General features: G+C 37.6%; 1 protein-coding gene across 1 annotated transcript in view; it reads left to right on the forward strand.

Annotated features, from left to right (window-relative positions):
- Positions 1-22,276, forward strand: part of LOC127579224 (protein unc-13 homolog B-like) — a 399,584-nt gene that overhangs the window by 330,894 nt on the left and 46,414 nt on the right. Inside the window, 8 exon segments of the mRNA XM_052031832.1 lie at positions 4,281-4,407; positions 4,627-4,723; positions 6,100-6,243; positions 7,162-7,239; positions 9,847-9,924; positions 11,805-11,893; positions 14,607-14,759; positions 15,715-15,838. Coding sequence (XP_051887792.1) covers positions 4,281-4,407; positions 4,627-4,723; positions 6,100-6,243; positions 7,162-7,239; positions 9,847-9,924; positions 11,805-11,893; positions 14,607-14,759; positions 15,715-15,838 — 890 coding nt within the window.

Genomic DNA, 22,276 nt, shown 5'->3' on the forward strand with positions numbered 1-22,276 from the left:
AGTTCTAATTTTAATGATTTGTGCAGATAACAAATAAAAGAGGGAGGGATAACAATATCAGGACTGCAGTACTATGGAGATCGAGTTTCTCGTAATACAATGTAACTTGTGATTTGTGGGTGTCATTTGTTGCAATGAGCATGAATGACCACAAGGGATGGTATATTTCTAAGTGAGGATATTTTGCAACTTGGTCTCTACCTAGAGGTATTAAAGAATCAGCCATAATTGTACTGTTTAGTGACGTAAAGCTTGAAGGCCTAATAGCCTACACCTGGTCCTGTTTTCTGTTTCTCAAATCCCAAGCAACAGCTTCCTCACATTTTAGGTGGTATAGTTCATAGTGGGTTTTTGATGGGGTGGAATTTTTGATAATTTTCTGCTACCCTTTTAGAAATTGGCATATATTTGTAGACATTGTGTTTACTGTTGGATTGTAGTGAAAGCTCAGTGGCTCATGGGTTTGACAGTGTAGTGGGTTTCTTTTTGCTGAATAACATATTTTTCAGTATTGCTATGACTGCATCATTCGAGTCAAGTAGAGGGTTTTTTTCTTTTGAGTATCATGGAGAAATGCTGAAATTTCTGTTTGACAGAATGTCAGACATTAGTACCTCCGTAGTGGTAAATCTTACTGCCTTTCCTGATTTCTAAAGTGAGTCACAGAACCACAGGCATGCCCTACAGTACCATTAGAGAGGGTATTCCATGCCATCGGCTTTGATTCTCCTCCTCTCCATCTTACTGCACTGCATGCAAGGGCTGCAGTCTCATGATGAACAGAATATACAGCAGGCAGCAGATGGCGATGACATGTGGTATCCTTTCCAGAGGATGCTGGAGAACGTAAGAAAATATGAAAGAGGAACAGGAGTTGGCCATTTGACCTCTCAAGCCTTCACTGCCTTTCAACAGGATCATAGCTGATCTTCCTCAACACCCATTTCCTGTCCTATCCCTGCTCCCTTGATTGCTTTACTATGTAGAAATCTATTGATCTGTTTTGATAGCAATCAATGCCTCAGCTTCCACCATCCCCAGTGCAGAAATTTCCAAAAATTTACCACCTTATTTCAATCCTAAATACCTACCCCTCATCTTGAGACCATGGCTCCCAAGTTCTAGACTCCTCAGCCAAGGGAGTATGCTTCGAGCATCTACTCTGTCAAGCCAAAATTCAAAACTGTGATCTCAGCAAAGTCTATATACTCGTATACTCAAATCATCTCACAACAAAGACCAACAAATGGAGGACACTCCATATAATCTAGATAGCAGAATATCACCCTGAGGATCCTAGTGGGATTCCTCATTCCCAGTATGATTGTAATTGTTGTCTCTAGTACAACTAGGAACTCAGACTAGAGTAAGCAGCCAAGGATAGAGAGATAGCCCTTGTCTCTCATGAGTTGTTTCAGGAGTTATCTGGTGTAGTGACTCAGGATGAAAGCATGGTATGATCTTCATGACAGATACATGACATTGCCTAACAATTTTCTGTTGATGTCACACACAACTGTCTTCAGGGAGTAAATAGCTTTGCAATTTTTGGAGAATTTCAGGCTCATATGGAGCCTAGAGGACCATCTGATTGCAGTTTTTCATTCCCTGAACCTTTCAGAAACTGCCAATCCTAGAAAGGTCACTGCTGATACTGCTTTCTGAGCAGAAAGTATCCATGGCAGTAAGCTGGAAACTAAAAAGTGACATGTATCAGCTACCACTGTTTAGAATGCTCAGGGGGCCTGGAAATTCAGGGTAACAAGTGACCCTCACCTTTAAGGAGGAGTTGTCTAGGCAGAGCTCTGCCGCATCTTATGCATTGCTCCTTGGACGTTTAGTAGAGGTGTGTAGATCCCAGAATGCACTTGTGGGATTGGCCCTCTGCCCTCCAGGCTTTTTTGGAAAGTCATGATTGCCTTTTGTGTTCCTTCTCTTGTGGAGACCCAGTGAAATAAGTACTAAAGGGCTCATAATACAGAGCTGGAGCTCAGTACTCACGCACACTTCCCCCGATAGCTGGTTCTGCATTCTTCTCACCCATGGAATGAAGTGCGCTCAGCTGCAAATCACTTCCTAATAAACCAACAAGAGATTGATAATCCCTTTAAATAATGCAGGTGCAATGCAGTTCCCTACATTTAAAGCCTACTTTCTAATGTGTGTTCCAAGCTGACAGAAGAGGCAACAACTGGACATTGCATGTGGCATTACTCATGTATTCTTTACCCACAAATCAATTTTATAACTCTTAAAAAACATGCATTGTGCAATTGAATTACTGAGTTATAAATTCTGAGCTAGAGCAAAGCCTTAGGGCAGATTGCACTTGCTGAGCAGAGGGAAGCAGGATATGACAGTGACAGATGGTCTCAATCTTAGTGCAACTTCTTATTTGTTGGCACTGGTAAATATTTCAACAAATTCTGTGCATTCATCCAGTACTCTCAATATTGTTGGTGAACACTGTTTTAGCCTGATTCTGTAATGGCTCTTTTCTTTATAAAATAATTTGAATTTTAACTTGTTTATATATTTAAATCTGAATATATATTTGCACATATTAGACAATTTGTAGTAGTAATTTAACAAGACAATTCATTATTTCTGCTTTTAGATTTATTTCATTAAATCTGATATACAGACAGTAATCATAAATCTTAACAAAGAGAGTCTAGATTATTCTGCTACAATTATTTTTATGGGTATATAAAAAGTTCTTATGGAAGACTAGTTTCATGACTTTAAATGAGCAACAGTGCTACTGACTTAGATTCAGCAGAGAAATTGACACAATTTATCCCTGTAACTGCTGGTATTTCACCATGTATTTGTAAGCAATTGGGAATTTGGTCAGTGAATTGTTCAAAGTGTGTAGGTGTGAGATGGAATGTGGGGAGAATAAAAAAAATGGAATTGGTATGAATGGGTGTTTGATTGCTGGCATTGACATGGTGGGCCAAATGGTCTGTTACCATGTTGTATGGCTGTAAGTGGGCTGCTTTGTCCTGAATGGAATTGAGCTTTTAGACTGTTTTTGGAGCTGCACTCATTCAGCAACAGCATCCAGCATGGTATCCTGTGTCAAGTGTTTCACCTCTTGTGCCTTGGATGTCAGGAGATGAATCACTCAATACAGGATACCATGCCTTTGGCTTCCTCTTGTAACCACAGTATTTACATGAATGGTCTAATTGAGTTCTTATACAAAGCAATCCATATAAATGATTTGGACTAAATGTAATTTATCCAAGTTTGCTGATAATACAAATCTGAATGACGTTGTGGCCTAAGAGGAGGATGTAGAAAGGTTTCAGAGGGATATAGACAAGCAGAGTAAATAGAAAAACAAGGTCATCCGTTTAGGTAGAACAAATAGAATGGTGGATATTTTTTAAGATGGTGACAGTTTGAAGGATTTTAGTGTTCAGGTGAGGAAAGTAAGTGTGACTGTAGATTGTCCTTTATTCCACCACACACCTACACACTTTGAGCAATTTACCGCCAAATTTCCAATTACTCTTAGCAGTGTGGAGGAACAGAAGGATCTTGGGGTCCAAGTCCATAGATCCCTCAAGGTTACCATGCATGTTGATAGGGTTGTTAAGAAGGGGTATGGTGTGTTGGCCTTCATTAGTCGGGCTATTGAGTTCAAGAGCCAAGAGGTAATGTTGCAGCTCTATAAAACTCTGGTTAGACCACACTTGGATTATTGTGTTCATTTCTGGTCGCCTCATTGTAGGAAGGATGTGGAAGCTTTAGAGAGGGTGCAGAGTAGATTTTCTAGGATGCTGCCTGGATTGGAGAGCATGTCTTAAGAGGATAGGTTGACCAAGCTTGGGCTTTTCTCTTTGGAGTGAAGGAGGATGAAAAGTGACTTGATAGAGGTGTACAAGATGATAAGAGGCACAAATTGAGTGGACAGTCAGAGACTTTTTCCCAGGGCGAGGGGGCATAATTTTAAGATGATTGGAGAAAGGTATAGGAGGGATGTTGGCCGAAGGGCCTGTACTGTGCTGTTATGTTCTATTGCAAGAAATTTGAGTACAAGAGTAGAGATATCTTGTGCCATTTATATGGATCCTGGTCATACCACAGCTTTAATTTTATGTAGAGGGCTCCCTACCCAAAGAGGGAGCAAAGTGAATATTCATCCAATTGATTCTAGGATAAAAACAGAAAATGCTGGAAACAATCAGCAGGTCAGGCATTGTCAGTGGAAAGAAGACAGAAAGAGTTAACATTTTACCATTAACTATTTTAATGTTTTGATTCTTCAGAGCATGAGAAACACAGACTCTGTAAAAGTGCAGACTACATGAATTTGCACTTCAAGGTGAAATGGCTATACAATGAATATGTCCGAGATCTTCCAGCAATCAAAGGGACGATACCTGAATATCCAGCGTAAGTATGTGGAGCCATTAAGACTGCGATGCTGCAGGGTTTGAAATTCTTCACTGTTGAGTTCATTTAAAGGTCCTATAACATAATACAAATGTGTATCTGTTCAATGAAAAATAATGTGAATTAATAATGCATCATATCAAAAAATCTGACTCCTCTATGTGTTCGTTAGAAGTTTATTTGAATCTTGAAGATTATGTTTGGCCTTACATACCATAGGTGGTTTGAACAATTTGCAATGCAGTGGTTGGATGAAAATGAAGAAGTTTCACTGGAATTTCTACATGGAGCTCTTGAGAGAGATAAAAAGGATGGGGTATGTATTCAGATGCTATACTTTTTTTAACACTTATTTATATTTGATTGTGAATAATGTAAGCTAATGGTGTAGTAGACAACATCTTGTTGTGGACTGAAGATTGGCTGGCTTATAGTAAACAGAGAGTAGTGTAATTGAAAGTTTTAGCAATAATGGTTAATGTTGGACTTTTCTCTGCACTGTCTCCAAAGTATGAGCATTTTGACAACCAGGACAAGACATAATACTCAAGGTCTAGTTTTCAGAAAGGATATTATTGCAATGTTTCATTCTTTCCTCCTACTTGTATTTTAACTGGTTTGACTATATTTTTGATGCTCTATTGGCTTAGTTGCTCTACATTAGTAGAATGCTAAGTCTTTAAATATACCTCAGTTTCTCAAATTCACTCTTTCGCATTTCAACACCATTTATAAAGAACATAAATTATTTGTAATTAGTAAAGTTATGTCTGCCATTACTCTGCCCATATATTAATTTTGCCCAAACACTTTTGTAATTTCTGGGCTATCAATCTGACTTTGTTGCTCTTCCTAATTTGGCTTCATCTACAGATGTGTCCAGGTTACATAAATTCTGGAATTCCATATTTAGTAGTTCCCAACACACAAATATCAGTTTTGGGAATTCATTCCCAGCAACTAGTTTAGTCCTTAATTTAGCCTTAATCTAATTGAAGGGGAGTCTTAAACAAGGAACTGCAAATAAAAGTTAGCAATAAATTGAAGGTAGTTATAATAAATTAAAGTGATCTTTCTTTTTCCGAGAATGATGGGAATGTAGAACTGACTGTAGAAAGTGAATGAGGTGAGTTGCGTGGTGCATTGAAGGAAGTTAAGTGAGGGAGAAAGGGATTAGAAGAATATATTGATAAAGTGGAAGGCTACTTTTATGAAGTATAAACATTGCCATAGATCTATTGAATCAAATGGAGGATTTAATTGAATATTTTCCCTTTATCTAAGGATTCAGCAAATTGTGAAAAAATGATATTTTTCTGAAATCCTTCAGAAATGTTATTCCTGTGACAATTATACTAATTATACAGATTGCATTTGAAATTATGATTCCTGAAAATAAAGCATCTGGCAATGTTCTTGTACTGTTGAGTAAATGTATAAGTTATTATATTTCAATGATACTATTGTTAAGAATTAACTGTGAATTATAGAAAAAACAAACTTGCTTTAATATTCTAAACAATAAACAAAAATCCAGTTTTGGTCAAGGAAATGTCCAAGCATTTTGAGCAAGAATTGTGTAATTTTTGTGTTTACAGAAACTTGGCTTTTATTCTCAAGATTTGCATTCTCTTATTGTACCAATTTTAAATGTTTTAACATTTTTAACTGAATTTATCTTTTGTATGTCAGTTCCAGCAAACATCTGAGCATGCTTTATTCTCTTGCTCGGTGGTGGATGTATTCACACAATTAAATCAGAGCTTTGAGATTATTAAGAAACTCGAGTGTCCCGATCCAGTGATTGTTGCTCATTACATGAGAAGGTTTGCAAAGGTATGAACATTCTTTTCAATGTATTTTTTGCATTGATTATTTTATTTTATTAGACTACACACTAAAACATTGTGGAAAAATCTATTGTACACCTAATTATTACAGTACATTATAATGATAGGTACAAGGTTTCTGAAAATTTTCAATGCAAGAACTCATCACTTTTCCCATCCTGAAGCTTGTGTGAGATGAGCTTCTTTTAGTCAATAACATTTAAATTCAAAAATATTGTTATGTTTGTACTAACATGGTGTGTAGATATCGAGCAGACTATTCACTGGTAAGCCATTGATTACCTGCTACTCTGGTTGAAGTTCAAAATGTTTTCCTTCCCAATTAGCGAAAATAGGTTGGGCAGTCAGTAAAATGGAATGCACCAACTTGCTCTCCCAACCCACTTTCCCATGCGTTTTGAACAGATGAGGGCAACAACCCCAGAAGGTAGTGTGTCCATTTCCAAACATGTTTCAAAGACATCATTGAGGTCCATATGCAATTTTAAGCTGCTGCATGAGTGGTGGAACCGTTATGGCTTCCTTGTCAGGCCAATCTGGTAGCAAGAAGAGCAAAGCACTGCATTTAAAATCAAGGCTCAACTGGTTGCAGTGTTTTTCATTTTAAATGGATAATTAAATGTTCCCATTGTTTCTGACTATGTTGTAATTAATAATTCATGCTGCATATACTTTACAGCAATTCTATTTGATGATGCCAATATATTGAAAGATAATAACATTTTTTGAATCCAATCTTGAAGTAAGCATTATATCTTTTTCAAATTTATTCTACTGTAATTTTGGCCCAGCAAAAAGTAAAGAAATATACAGACTAATTTATTGCTTGGATTTGTCAGCTGGTTGTGCTCATCAACAGTTGCTGAACAAAATGGAGTTTATATGTGTTTGCTTTCTCTGGCAGACCATCAGCAAAGTTCTGCTACAGTATGCAGATATTCTTCTGAAGAACTTCAAGTCCTACTGTTCCAAGGAAATGTTGGTAAATATATTTTCTTCACTTGAATACTTACTAAGTTGCAGTAACAACTTCACAAATTGATGTGGGGTCAAAGTCTTTAATTGTTAAATGTATCCTAAACATATCACTAACATACAAGTCTTTATGGAGCTTGTGATAATGAACATTATATTTACAACTTTTTTTTTGCAAATAGGATTTTATAACAATTCACCGACAGCCACACTTTTATGCATTTAAAGTGTGTGATTACTTGGGCCAGACTAACTAAATATAGTTGAAGAGTTATCTGTAGGCTATTTACTGTTGTTGCTTAAAAGCCATATAACAGATGTCAAGCTATTAACAGAACATATTTTATTGAAGATGGTAAATTTTCGATTATTGGCAATGTGTAGTACAGCGGGTCATACCACAATGTGCACTCAATTTTTAAAGATCTGCGATCTTTCAGCCCACAAATTGATTGTGCCAGGAAACCTCCCAGAATAAACACAATGAGCTGAATGGCTTTCTGTGCAGAAAATTTCTATTAATTCAATCCAGTTAGTCCCATTTTCTTATATTCCTGCAATTTTATACACTTATTCCATTACATCAAGTTCAGATTTTAAAGAAATACTGAGAAATGAAATTATTTCATTACTGACATTTGTAGCATTTTACTGACTCCTTCCTTCTTGGCTTGCCTGAAACCAGGCTCTTCACAACCTTGTGTCATATTTGACTTAAAGGTGAGCTTCAGGCCACATACGTATACATGCCAACCCTACCTCTATAGCACTACCAGACTCCATTCCACCACAATTCATCTTCTGAAACCCTTGTCTCTGCCTTTGGTACCTCAATACTTTAGGTCATTCAAAGCATTGCAGCCTGTGTTCTTATCAGTGCATCAGCCCTGTGGTTGCTGACCTATATTGACTCCAGGTTACGCATCACCTCAGTTGTAAAATTCTGACTCCTTGTTTTCAAATCCCTTTGTGGTCTTGCCTATTTCTATAAACTTTTCCATTTCTACAAATTTCCAAGATCTCTGCAACTTCCAATTCTGGCCTCTTGATCATCCCTAAATTTAGTTGCTCCACCACTGACCATGTCTTTAGTTGCCATGATCTACACATTAGAGTTTGCTCCCTTTCTTTCTCACTTTGATGCACCTCAAAATCATCCTCTTTTATCACAAACTTTGTGATTGTTCTCATTTCACCTGGTTGCTTGGTGTCATATTTGTTTGACAAAACACCAGTGAATCATTTTGGGATGTTTAGCAAGAGGAGCTATATGTTTTTGTTGTACATCTATTCAACTTCAGATTATATGCAGCAAAATTAATTCCCAAGTAATAAAGGAGTCACTGGGAGCACGGATAAAAAAAAACTGGCCAGAGTTGAGGTAAATGGTTATTTTTCAGACTGAAGAATGGTGGATGGTAGGGTTCACAAGAGATCAGTGCTTAGAGTACTGCATTTTAAATATGCATTGCTAAATCGAATGTGAGTATGCAACATAAGATTTTACAATTTGCAGATGATACAAAACTTGGAAATGTAGTAAACAGGAGGATTGCAACAGACTGCAAGAAGACATAGGCTGGCAGATTAAATTTAATATAGAAATGTGTGACTGATACATTTATCAGAAAGAATGAGGAGAGACTGTATTGACTAAATGGCACAGTTCTAAAGTGTGTGCAGGAATAGAGGAGCCAGGATGTATTTGTGCATAAATCTTTTGAAAGTGGGAGGATATGTTGAGAGAACAGATGGTAAAGCATACTGTATCCTGGGCTTCATGCTTGGAGTACAAAAACAGGGAGATTATGATGAACTTTTATTAAATACATAGAGTATTGCACTCAATTTTGGTTACCTTAATTTAAGAAGGATGTGAAAGCCGTAGAGAGGCAGAAAAGATGTACTGAGGTCAGCTGGGGTGCTTGGAGCAAAGAAGGTTGAGAAAATTGATTGATACAGCCATGAGTAATCCAAGGTTTAGATAGGTAAGCAGAGACAAATTGTTTCCAATAGCAGATGGTTCAAGGACCAGGGACACAGATTCAGAATTCTGACAAAAAAATACAGGGGGTAAAAGAGAAAGAACATTTCATGTTATAATCTAGAATACCCTACTGGTAAGGGCAGCGAAAACTAATCCAATCAATTTCACAATTGATTACAAAAGGGAGTTGGATAAGCACTTGAGGGAAAATAACTTTCAGTGCTACAAGAAAAGAGCAGGAGATTGGGACTGATTGAATCACTCCAAAGGGTGCCAGCATGAACTTGATGGGCCAGATGGACTCCTATGTCATAATGATTCAATGAATCTTGCAGCAATGATTCCAATGTTGACGGATTGGGTATTCTAAATTTACATTCCTGTAATCTGAAAAAAATGTATTTTAACTTCATTCTTAGTTTTCATTTTTACTGTCTTCTGAACAGAACTAAAGAAAATATTTGTTTATTCTGAGAGAGATGTCCAAAATTGAAGCTTTTTTTCTTTTAAGAACTAATGCTAAATGTAGCCAGCCTACCCGTTATTGTATAAAATTGAATGCAGATTTGATATTTCTTTAAAGAAAGATCCTGATGCAATTGAACATATTTCCTTTCTTGCCAACAGCCTTGCATTCTAATGAATAACGTACAACAACTCAGAGTTCAGCTAGAAAAGATGTTTGAAGCCATGGGTGGAAAAGAGGTAAGAGATGAATCTGAAGGGATTGGATTTGCAGATTCAAACAGCAATAGTCTTTCAGATAATTTGAAGGCCTACTTGAAGAAGTTATGTTTGTTTCTCAGAATCCCATAGTATAGTCTCAAAATCTTCACAAATAGAAGCACACCTTGATACTAGTTTCAAAACACAAAGATAGCAAGATATCAAATCCACACTTATCCACTATCTCAGAAGGAAGGGTAGGATTTGGAAAGTTGGTTCAAAACATTTTAAGAACCATACAAGAATAATTTGTAATGAAGTATTTTGAAATCATCTTCCCAGAAATATTAATCTAATTGACACATTTTGAAATTCTATCAATATCCTCAGCGTCATAAAGATCTCCTACTTCTATTTCTTTAACATAGCCCTCTTTTAGTTCATCCTACTGCTAAAATGTTCATCCATGCCTTTTGCCATTTCCAGTCTGGCTACTGACCAGAAATATTAACAGTTTTCCTCTCTCCACATGTGCTGCCTTACCTGTTGAGTATTTTAAGGACTTTATTTCTTTTTTAACATTTCTAGCACCTGCAGTATTTTGCTTTTCAGTTATTCCAGTTGCTGCTTTAGCCAACTTTCTACCTTGTAAGATCTATAATTCAGCTCACTCAAAAATTCATTTCTTATAACCTATTCCAATCCTCCAAGCAGCAATAAATTACATTCTCTCCACACTTAAATCCCTTCATGACCTCATCCCTTCTTATCTCTGTAACATCCTTCAGCCTTTAACAACTCTCCTCCAGAACTCTCCATTCCTCTGACTCTGGCCTTAAGAGTCCCTCTCTCTCTTCCTTTTGCATTTGATGATTGTACTGTCAGCTATTAAGGTCCAGTGTTCTAGAACTTCCTTACTAAACCCTGCATCCTTTCCTTTTTTAATACATTCCTTAAAACTCAGCCCTTGAACTATATTTTTGGTAACATCTCCTATGGATGGGAATCCATCTTTGATAATGCCACTGCACTTTTCAGTGTTCTGCGAAAGTGCTGCTGAGCTATTTTAATAGCTGTTGTTTCTCCAATTTTCCAACATTGGAGGCTACTTCACTGAGATGGTTAAAATCAACCATATATTGTGAGGTGTAATGAAGAATTAAGTGGGAGTTCAATACAAGCGGAGGTGACATGATCATGGATCTCAAAAAGGGAGAGTTCAAGGCAGTGCCACATTAAGAAAAGGATGGATGAGTGAAAGGTGGGGCTTTTAAGCAAAAGGCAATGAGAATAACCTTGGAAAACGTGAGTTAACGTGAATTAAAGCCGGATCTAAAGGCTTTAATTAACAATTCTGCACATGTTAGGGCTCACAAAGATAACTGAGTTGGGGTTAGATGGTGAGGGAATAAGTGGTCATTTTCATAGAAGAGAAAAGCTTGTGGAGGGTGTGGTGTAAAGTAGGTGAGCAGATTGAGGAGAAGTTTGAGAGAAAAGAAACAGGAAAGGGTGTGGAGAATATGGGAGAGGAAGAAAGAACAGCTATTGGCAGGGAAGAATCAGAGTTATTTCATACAGAAACCATGAAGTGCATATTCATAGATGTGGAAATCTATTTATTGCATGCAGTATAATGATCTAGGTGTTGCTCATCAGCTCTTACAAAAGTTATAAATGTAGTAATTGGTCCAGATAGGGGGTAACAAGATGGAGAAGTCCATAGACTCATCCTCACTTATTTTTGCTTTCTGATTTCCTCTTTGCTTCCTTGGCCATAATTCTATCTGCTTGTCCTTTCTCCTCTATAATGGGATCTATAATTGATACCTAGATTCCAATCTAGATGAAAATGTGGTGATATAATTAAGAATGTATAGATATAATAAAGATTAACATCAGATGCACCTTTATAATCACAGCTGGATTCTGAGGCAGCTGAAACTTTGAAGGACCTCCAGGTGAAGCTAAACACTGTTCTAGACGAGCTTAGTGATGTATTTGGTGTTAGGTGAGTAATTAAACTCTACTTAGTCTGTTTATTTTTAAAACTGTCCTTTGTTGTATAAATATAGAAGTAACTGAACAGATTTTATTCCAAAATTGAGAAAGATAACTCCCTAGTGATTTGGGAATGGATGACTAAAATAATTGGTCAACTGACTCCTAAACAGTTTGCATGTTTCAGGTCTATACTCTGATAAATTAGCTGCCCATTACAGCTGGATGTTACATTTGACCTCAGTGAACCCATCAGCAAGGGGAAAAAAACTGCAACTTTTTCCCTGGAAGGTGTAAGCCCTGATATCAGGTCAGGCTAGGATCATACTCAACTGTGTTGATGCCCATGGTTGACATTTTTATGTGAGCTTTAGTGAGGTAATTAACTCCCTTGAGTTGCAACCCAGCAAGAAGCCGTTGGGCTAAATCAGGCTGAATTAAGCTTGTGCTTACCCAGGGTTAGGTGGAGGGTCAAACAATTTGAATCTCTGGCCCATGAGGCATACTAAGGCCTCAATGGTGAGTAGACCTCAAGCAGCTTATTATGAGGCCCCTCCTCTGGAACACCCTGACATGCTTGAATGGAGTTAAGACTGGAGGCAGAACTTTGTCTCCTGTCAAAATCTGGACCAGTTTTAAAAGTTTCTGATATTCAGAAATACAAGAACTATCAAGATTTCTTTAAATGATTAAAAAATAGAAATAGCAAAAACAATTATTAAAAACATTGCAATAAAGTAAGGGAAAAATAAATAACCTCTCATCTAATCTACTGGGTCATGACTTGCTGTTCAAGTGAATGGGGTTGCCTCTCCCATGTCAGGTCTGCCTGGAGCAGGATGGGGAGGATCATTCCCCAGCACAGTGATGGAGAATTTCAGTAGGATTGAGCTCTGCTGCTGGACTCCTGTAGTCCAGTGTTGGAGCAGAGTGATGGGTACCAGCAGGTCACATTATTCGGCTTAATACTTTGTCCAGTGAGATGAACCCTTTTGAAATTTAAAATAACATGACTTTAAAAAAAATGAAGGAAAAGTCACATAAACTGTTCACTTGAGGATGTATTTAAAGATTTGCCATCTGTATATTTTCTTTCATAACTTCCCTTTTAGTTAACAAAAATATGGATTCTTAACCTTTGAACACTTTTAATAATGTGTAATTTGGTTTAATGTGTAAATTGGTTGATGGGCAGAACAAATTTACATTTTAAGTCAGTGCTTTCTTGAAAACTAATCCTTGTTATATTAAATTAAATTAGAAATAGAGTAAATATTATGTTTGAAGTGCACATTCAAAGCTCCAAGGTGGATGTGTGTTGCAACTTCAAAATGAAGTGCACCTCTGTAGTTCTCCTCATGAGGCTGAAAATATTTCAGAGCTCAGGGGAACAAAACATTGGGTACTAGGAAAGATGTGATAAAGGTAAGTTAAAGAAGGGCTTTCAGGAGCTTGTACCAGAGGTCTAACATGTATTGACTGAATGAACTTCCAATAATCCAGAAGTGGAAGCCAAGGAAAAGCCTAGTGGTTAAAAGTTGTATTGGGAAGTAAATCAAAAAGGAGTTGCTGTTCTTTGCTGGGGTTTTATGAGTGGGATCATGATAGAAGTGATAATGAAGTGGAGGATCAGGAGAGCCCAAAAAACAGTTTTGATCACATTGTATGCCACTTATAATTTCAGCTAATCCACTTTCATGGGTGAAAGAAGCTTAGATTGGAAGATCACTAATGAGGACAAGAGAGAACAACTGTGAGGCATCACATGTTGCAGGAACTTAAGGAGAAAGGAATAGATAGATATCTTTATTAGTCACATGTACATCAAAACACACAGTGAAATGCATCTTTTGCGTAGAGTATTCTGGGGGCAGCCTGCAAGTGTCACCATGCTTCCGGCGCCAATATAGCATGCCCACAACTTCCTAACCCGTATGTTTTTGGAATGTGGGAGGAAACCGGAGCACCCAGAGGAAACCCATGCAGACATGGGGAGAATGTACAAACTCCTTACAGACAGCGGCTGGAATTGAACCCGGGTCAATGGTGCTGTAATAGCGTTACGCTAACCACTACACTATAGTTGGAGATAGAATGTAGAAGATAAGGATGTGCAAATTCTTGAGGAAGGGATTAACAACAGAAATTTTGTAGGAGATGTGAGCACTGCTGGATGACAGTGCTGGTGTGATTATGTCAGTGAGCAGATGATGAGAAAGTGGAATCTGATTCTCTGGAACTAGGGCAGAAATGGGTCACTGGTTTCACAGGTCACTGGCTAAAGGAAAGGAGGGCTAGGACAGAGAACAGAATGTAGGAAAGATTGCTTGGATAGAGATTAGGAATGAGAACTTGAAATTTTAGAGAAGGCAAACACAGAGTGCTCACTTATTTTATATTTTTCTTATTTGTGAAATGTACCTTAGTTCTGGAATTAAACATTTATCAACCTCATAGAGCATTTTTTTCAAATTCACATTGAATTTCATCTTGCAGGTCAACTATTCAATGTTTATCATTCCAGTACATTTATGTACAAGTAGTTAATATATAAAATATGGTCATATTATTGAGTTCCCTCAAGCTAATGTAAAGTGAGCATTGGCTTTAAGGATTCCACCAACTTTAAACCTGAAACACCAACATATTAAATATTTTATTTGTTCTAAATTGTTTGTGGAATAGCTGGGATTGCTGTAATTTTAACCTTTGCTGCAATATAGTTTCCAGCCTCGCCTTGATGAATGCGTAAAACAGATGGGAGATATCCTAAGCCAGGTCAAAGGTACTGGGAATGTCCCTGCTACTGCTCGTAATAGTGTAGCACAGGATGCAGATAATGTGCTTGGACCATTAATGGATTTCTTGGATGGCAAGTAAGTAAGAAGAAAAGTATTTAAGATATAAAAGAGTATACAAGATCTTCTGGAGCAGTGCACAGTGGATATTTTTGCTCTTATTTTTGGTAGTGGTTATTTGCCAATTATTTTTATAAATGTTATTATCTGTTGGACTGTTACTGGGAAAATAACCTGATGTTCAGTGAATTCCTTTTACTTGGCCTCAGCATTCTATCCTCTTTCATTTTAATTTGGTTGTTCATTCTTTTCAAGTTTATGATAGCTGCTTATGGCATTATCAGGTGTAAAGTATTTTAATCTTAAGATTTAAATTAGAGTAAGAGATGACTATTTATTTTGTTCATTCTGATAGACAGTTCTTCATCCTGCTTTGCATCATCATTCCCCAATTTACAATCTCTCTGTTGGGAATTGATTAACTGCAAGCAATGCCTATAATACACCTATAAAATAATTTTAAGTAGCTCCTAATGTCCAGAGTTAATTGTCCAAAGACATCAAGGTATGATTGTTCAGTTTATACAATGGCTTCTCAAAAATGATATTTCCTCAGGACTGAAAAGGTCAGTACATTTGATTATTTGCATTTATGTGTATCTATATAAGCCTCAATCACAATTTAGACACTTAATGTTTTTACTTTATTAAAAATCTAGTCAAGCAAAAGATATTGTCTATTTGTTTCATCTCCTTGAGGGCACCAGAGGAATAATCCCATACCACAAGACTTGCCTACTGCAGCCTGTTGTAGAGCAGTATTATTGTGGTTCTCAAACTGTTGCTGAATTACCCAGAGGATTTGATGGTAAAATTGCAAAACTGAATAAAATAAAACTAAGTAATATTTCAATACATAGGCAATCTTCAAGAATATAATCTTCTTGTATTGAAAACTTATCAGTCTCCACTATGTAATGAACTGAAATTAGGTTACTTTATTTTTTTCAATAAATTACCTTTTATTTTGCAGTTTGACACTGTTTGCCAAAGTTTGTGAAAAGACAGTGTTGAAACGAGTTCTCAAGGAACTGTGGAAAATTGTGGTGAACACAATAGAAAGGACAATTGTTCTGCCTCCTCTAACTGATCAGTCGGTGAGTAGCCAAAGTGTCCAATTTTTCACAAGCTGTGTTCAACTAAAGAGTTCCACATTATATTTAGATTACATAGATTTCATAGAATAGATATATAGAGACAATCTAATCAGTGCATGTCATCATTAATGCTCCACTCGAGCCTCCTCCCATCTCCTCCAGTATAACCTTCTACTTCCTTCTGTCACATGCTTATTTAAATAAACCTACACTATTCACCTCAACCACTCCCCGTGGTTACAAGTTTTACAACCTCATATTTGATTAAATAATTTACAAATTTAGGTTGGTTGTAATGTTTCTGTACAGAATATTATGGATTATAGTCTCTGTGATTCATGCTGGTATTGCAGTCTCTGGGGTAAATCAACTGAAGCTCTCAGGGCAATTTGTGCAAGATAATAGATAATGTAGCTGCTGAGCAGTTTACATCAATGTAACACTAAAGGCTTTGTACAATTTATATCTGCTGTCTCAATCAGATGCCTTTGATAGTTGCAATCAATCTATTTTAATGAATATGTGTATTAATACTGCTTTGAAATTCCTAAAGTCTGAAAGACAGCATTCTGCACAGTGTGCTATATGCCAATACTCTTGGCAGCTGCTTTCATTTATTCATTAGGAAAAAGTACTCGGTAAAATCCTGATCATGATTGAATACTTATGGTTTATTAGCAGTAAGGAAAATCATATAATAGTTCTAGTGTTTAATTATACATACATCTAGCAGCCTTTATAAACATTATTATAGTACCTTACATATATAAATATTTGGTGGGATACAAGTCGTTGCTTTTTCACATTTAGTTTATTATTAAAAAATTGCCTAGTATACTTTTTTGGAACTTTCCCTATATGGCATCTTCATGAAAAATATCTTATTCTCCTGAGCTGAATTTCCATTGATAGAGTGCTCCTTTGATTAGGTTTGATAAGGTTTCCCTTTCATTTACTGGCAATACAATGCTAATTTGATTCAGTTCATCATCCCTTGGAGGGCAATACTGTTTGTTTCTAAATTGTCATCCATTTACATTTTAATCAATGTATGAGAGTGTATGCAGAGAGTATCTTTTTTGTCAGAAAACAGAGGGGGAGAGTCGCTTCATCAACTAATCAATGAGTGAAAAAATTGAGTTTGGAGTGTACAAGTTTCTGGGACTGGTCTTCCAAACTGACAGCTGGCAAATAAGGTCTGACCTAATCAAGACCCCAATGCTAAGTTTGATATGAACAGGACATTATATAAATTACAAATGCATTGCAATCAGTAGTGTGATCAGAAAGCACTTTTTGACATTTAGTGAAAATCTGGAACTCTCTCTCTCAATAGTCTGTGAAGTGGGTCCATTTTCAAGATTGAAATCAGTGGTTTTTAATTATTTGTGGGTGCCAAGGGATATGTGAAAGAAAGGTAAATAAATGATGTTGATGTATACATCAGCCATGATATAATAGATTGATTGAGTAGCCTTGCTGAGCAGAATGACTTTTTCCTGTCCCTTTGATACTCAGAATTCCACAGGGCATGGGAAGAAAACCTAGATCAGCATGTAATTTAAGTTATCTGACTTTACCTCATGTGCTGCCCTTGAATCATCATTGAGATTGTGGTAATACATGTCATGCATCTTCCTTAATTTTGTGTGTATTGAGTAGGCGAATCAGTATATCCTGTATTACACTAGCATCAAAAGTCAACATTGCCCTTCATGTCATTTAGCTTGTTCATCTAAGCTGTCTTTCCCAGCTGTTGATTTGATTGTAGTTTAAAGGCAATTACTGCATTTCTAGATCAGGCAGTATGGGCAGCCCTCAACCCTCACTCTCGACCATCTGTGGCCTTTCGTATTTATTGAAATGGTGCTCAGGTCCGCTGAAGCATGTTGGCTACACCTTGGTCATGATTGCAGATATTGTAAGAGATGGGGTTAATATCTCTTAAAATGAGATTAGCCGTTTTCTATTTTAGCACAGTGGGAAATGGACCTATTGAGAGAAATATGGATAGTATTTAGGAACAATTTTATTCAAATAACTTTCAGATAACAAATCCATTTTTGATCTATTATCCAATAACTTTCCCTAAATATCAATTTGCTACATTACTCTGGCATATAATTTATACATTGTATATAGTTTGTCTTGCACTGGAATGCAGTAACTGTGGTCCGGTTTCTCTCACTGATTTAATATACTTAGCTGACTAGATTAAAAAGAAGGCGTCATTCAGAAAGGATGGGATTATTCATACATTCTCCCTTTCTCTGCTCTTCTATCAGAGAAGAAATGATCTCTCCGTAGCTATAACATCTTGTGGTAGATTGAAGTTATAATGAGATTTATTGAAATATTACTCCCAGGGTGGTAATTCAACTGAAATGTTGACAGAAATTCAATGTTTACAATCCACATGATCTAACATAATTTCAAAATCTCAACCCAAGGGTGCCTATGTAGCAAATTGATAATAATTGTAAGGTGTGACTACAATCATTTCTCGATTATTTAAGGATAAAAATACAGGGGGATTGAATAGGTATTCATTGTGCCTGTTTTTTGGTCTTAAAACAGGCACAAAGCAAACCAAATAGTCAGTGGAACAAGTTGCAGCTGTTGTACACAGGCCTTGGATCCACTGCTAAGGTCATGTTCCCATACTTTAGGCATTGCGGTAGCCACTCGAAACTGGCATTGCAAATAAGAAAGCTATAGACGCTGGAAATCTGAAGTGAAAGCAGAAAATACTGACAACATTTAGCAGGTTGGCAGTTTCTGTGAAGAGAGAAGCTGAGTTCAGGTCAATGAACTTTCATCATGACAAGGAAATGCCAGATATTAAAACATGTTTTAAGGAGGATAGAGAGCACTAAGGAAATGTTTGTTATGATATCAAGTCCAAGAGACACCTGGTGACGCAAGTGGTGACAGTCCCAAGCCAAGTGATTAACAAGCCTTCACCATCCAGCACCACCAGTACTTGTGTCTCTCTCGATCTCCACCTGATCATAGGCATTTCCTTTTATTCTCTCCACACTTCCCCCTTCTTTGCAACTTAAACATGTTTGATTTCTATTTCCCAGTTCTGATGGAAGGTCAATGATCTGAAAATGTGACTCTGTTCTCCATCCACTGTTACTGTCTTGTTGGGCATGTTCAGTATTATCTGTTTTTATTTCACCTGAAACTGATTTTGGGCCCCTCTCTATTTAATATGGGCCTAATCCCCAATGTTGGGCAATCTATTCATCATTTGACCACCACTGTTCAGGATTCTTATTAGTGCTTTCAACCACCAACCATACAAGAACTTTTGTATTCAGCTGACCTTGAGACACTTTAGACTGCAGCCTTCCAGACAGTTCCCAGGTATGGCAAAAGGGAATAAAAACAGAAAATGCTGGACACAACTGAAGGGTTTGATGAAGGGTCTCAGACCTGTTTCTCTTTCTGTAGATGATGCTTGACTTGCTGAGTGTTCCAGCATTTTCTGTTTTTATTTCAGAATTCCAGCATATGAGTTTCGTTTTATTTTCATGGTAATAGGGAAGGTATATTTTTCCCCCACACTTTCTTTCAACAATAATTTTCCTATTAAAACACAAGAACATGGGAAATAAGAGCAGGAGTAGGCTTTGTGGCTGCTTGACTCAGCTATATCATTCAGTAAGAGCACTGCTGATCAGATTTTGGCCTCAGCTCTAAACTTCTGCCTGATTCACATAACCTTTGTCTCCCTTTTAGTCCAAAGACTCATCCATCTCAAACTTGAATATACTCAGTGACTCATCCTCTGTCACTCTCTAACACAGAAAATTCCAAAGATTCCTGATCCCCTAAGAGCAAAAGTTCCTCCTCCTCTCCAGCCTAAATGATCAATCCTTTTTTCTGAGGCTATGTCCTCTTGTTCTAGATTCTACATGAGGGAAACATTCCTTCGACCTGTATCCTGTCAACTCCCCTTAGTTATTTATGTTTCAATGAGATCATCCTTCATTTTTTCAAATAGGTATAGGCCTACCTTGCCTAATTGCTCCTTATAAACTAACTCCTTAATCTCAGGAATCATCCTAGTGAACTTTCTCTGAACTGGCTCCATTGCAAGTATATCCCTCCTTAACTGAGGAGACCAAAACTACATGCAGTGCTCCAAGTGTGATCTCACCCATTTCCCTAATTTTGTACTTCATCCCCGGCAATAAAGGCCATTCATTTGCCGCCTTAATTATCCATAGAACCAGCATGCCAACTGTTGCGTTTTATGCACGAGGATACCCGGATCCTTCTATGGTACTATTCTGTATTACCGCTCATTATTTAAACAATTTTTATGTTCCTACCGAAGTGGGAAACTACATTACCCAAATTATATTCCATCTGCCAAATTTTGTCCACTCAAACTATTTACATTTTGTTGCAGATTCTTTGACTCTACATCACTATATTCTTTTCCATCTTTTTATCATCAGCAGATTTGGCTACAATACATCCAATCTTTTCAACTAAGTCATTAATATGGAATATAGAACATTACAGCACAGTACAGACCCTTCGGCCCATGATGTTGTGCTGACCTTTTAACCTACTCTAAAGTCGACCTAACCATTCCATCCCACATACCCCTCCATTTTTCTATCATCCATGTGCCTATCTAAGAATATCTTAAATGTCCCTAGTGTATCTGCCTCTACTAGCACCCCTGGCAGCGTGTTCCACACACTCACCACTCTCTGTGCAAAAAAAACTTACCTCTGATATCCCCCCTGTACTTTCCTCCAATCACCTTAAAATTATGCCCCCTCATGTTAGCCATTTCTGCCCTGGGAAAAAGTCTCTGACTGTCCATTCGATCTATGCCTCTTATCTTGTACACCTCTATCAGGTCACCTCTCAACCTCCTTCACTCCAAAGAGAAAAGCCCAAGCTTGGTCAACCTATCCTCATAAGACATGCTCTCCAATCCAGGTAGCATCCAGGTTAATCTCCTCTGCACCCTTTCTAAAGCTTCCACATCTTTCCTATAGTGAGGCGACCAGAACTGAACACAATATTCTAAGTGTGGTCTAACCAGGGTTTTATAGAGCTGCAGTATTACCTCGTGGCTCTTGAACTCAATCCCCTGACTAATGAAGGGCAACATGCCATACCCTATCAACTTGCGCGCCCCAAGATCCCTCTGTTCCTCCACACTGCTAAGAATCCTGCCATTAATCCCGTATTCTGCCTTCAAATTCGACCTTCCAAAGTGAATTACTTCACACTTTTCCGGGTTGAACTCCATCTGCCACTTTTCAGCCCAGCTTTGCATCCTATCAATGTCCTGTTGTAACCCTCAACAACCTTCTACACAATCCACAACACCACCAACCTTCGTGTCACCTCCCTTACCTCCTCTGACTCCAGGCACGTTTCCTCCTCTATCCCTAATCGGTCCTACCTTCACTCTAGTCATAATCCTGTTTTTCACATACGAGTAGAAACCCTTGGGGTTTTTCATATAGATGGCAAATAGTTGAGACACCAGCTTTGATTGTTGTGCACTCCACTAAAGAGAGCTTGCCAACTGACAATGACCTGTTCATCACAAATATGTGGCTAACTAACAGAAAAAATAATCCATGCCAGCATATTATTCCCATGCCAATAAATCACCCTCAATATCACGAGCTACATCTTGTGTTGTATCCTTCTATGTGGCATCTCTATGAATGCCTTTTGGAAATCCAAATACACTGCATCTACCGGCTCCTATATAGGTACCTTGACGGATACATTATCAAAGAACTCTATTAAATTTGGCAAACAGGATTTCCCATTTATAAAACCATGTTACCTCTGCTTTATTGTTTTATGATTTTCCACATATCCTGCTACTACTTGCTTAATAACAGATTCCAGTATTTTCCCAATGACAGATGTTTGGTTAACTGGTCTATAGTTTCCTGCTTTCTGTCTCCCTCCTATGTGAATCGGACCATCACATTTACATTTGACAATGCACCGGCACCTTTTCAGAATCTAGGGACCCTTGAAAGATACTACCAATTTTTAAAACCCTAGGTTATAGGCCATCAAGTCCATGAACTTGCAATCATAGAGTCAGACAGCATGTGAGTCTGTTCTGACTATTAAGTACCCATTTACATTAATCCTACACTGATCGCATTTTATTCTCCTCACTTTCTCATCAACTCCCAACCACACCCCCCCCCCCCCCCACCCCACAACCCCATGATTCTATCACTTGGACACTGGGGACAATTTACAGTGCTCAATTTACCTACCAATCCACACATCTTTGGGATGTGGGAGGAAATCAGAGCACCCAGAGGAACCCATGGGATCACAGAGTGAACATGTAAAATCCACAGATGTAGAACCAGAGGTCACGTTTGAACCCAGATCACTTTGGTCCTTTTCATTTGTCCAGTACCT

Source organism: Pristis pectinata, chromosome 2 (assembly GCF_009764475.1).
Source record: "Pristis pectinata isolate sPriPec2 chromosome 2, sPriPec2.1.pri, whole genome shotgun sequence".
Classification (NCBI taxonomy): domain Eukaryota; kingdom Metazoa; phylum Chordata; class Chondrichthyes; order Rhinopristiformes; family Pristidae; genus Pristis; species Pristis pectinata.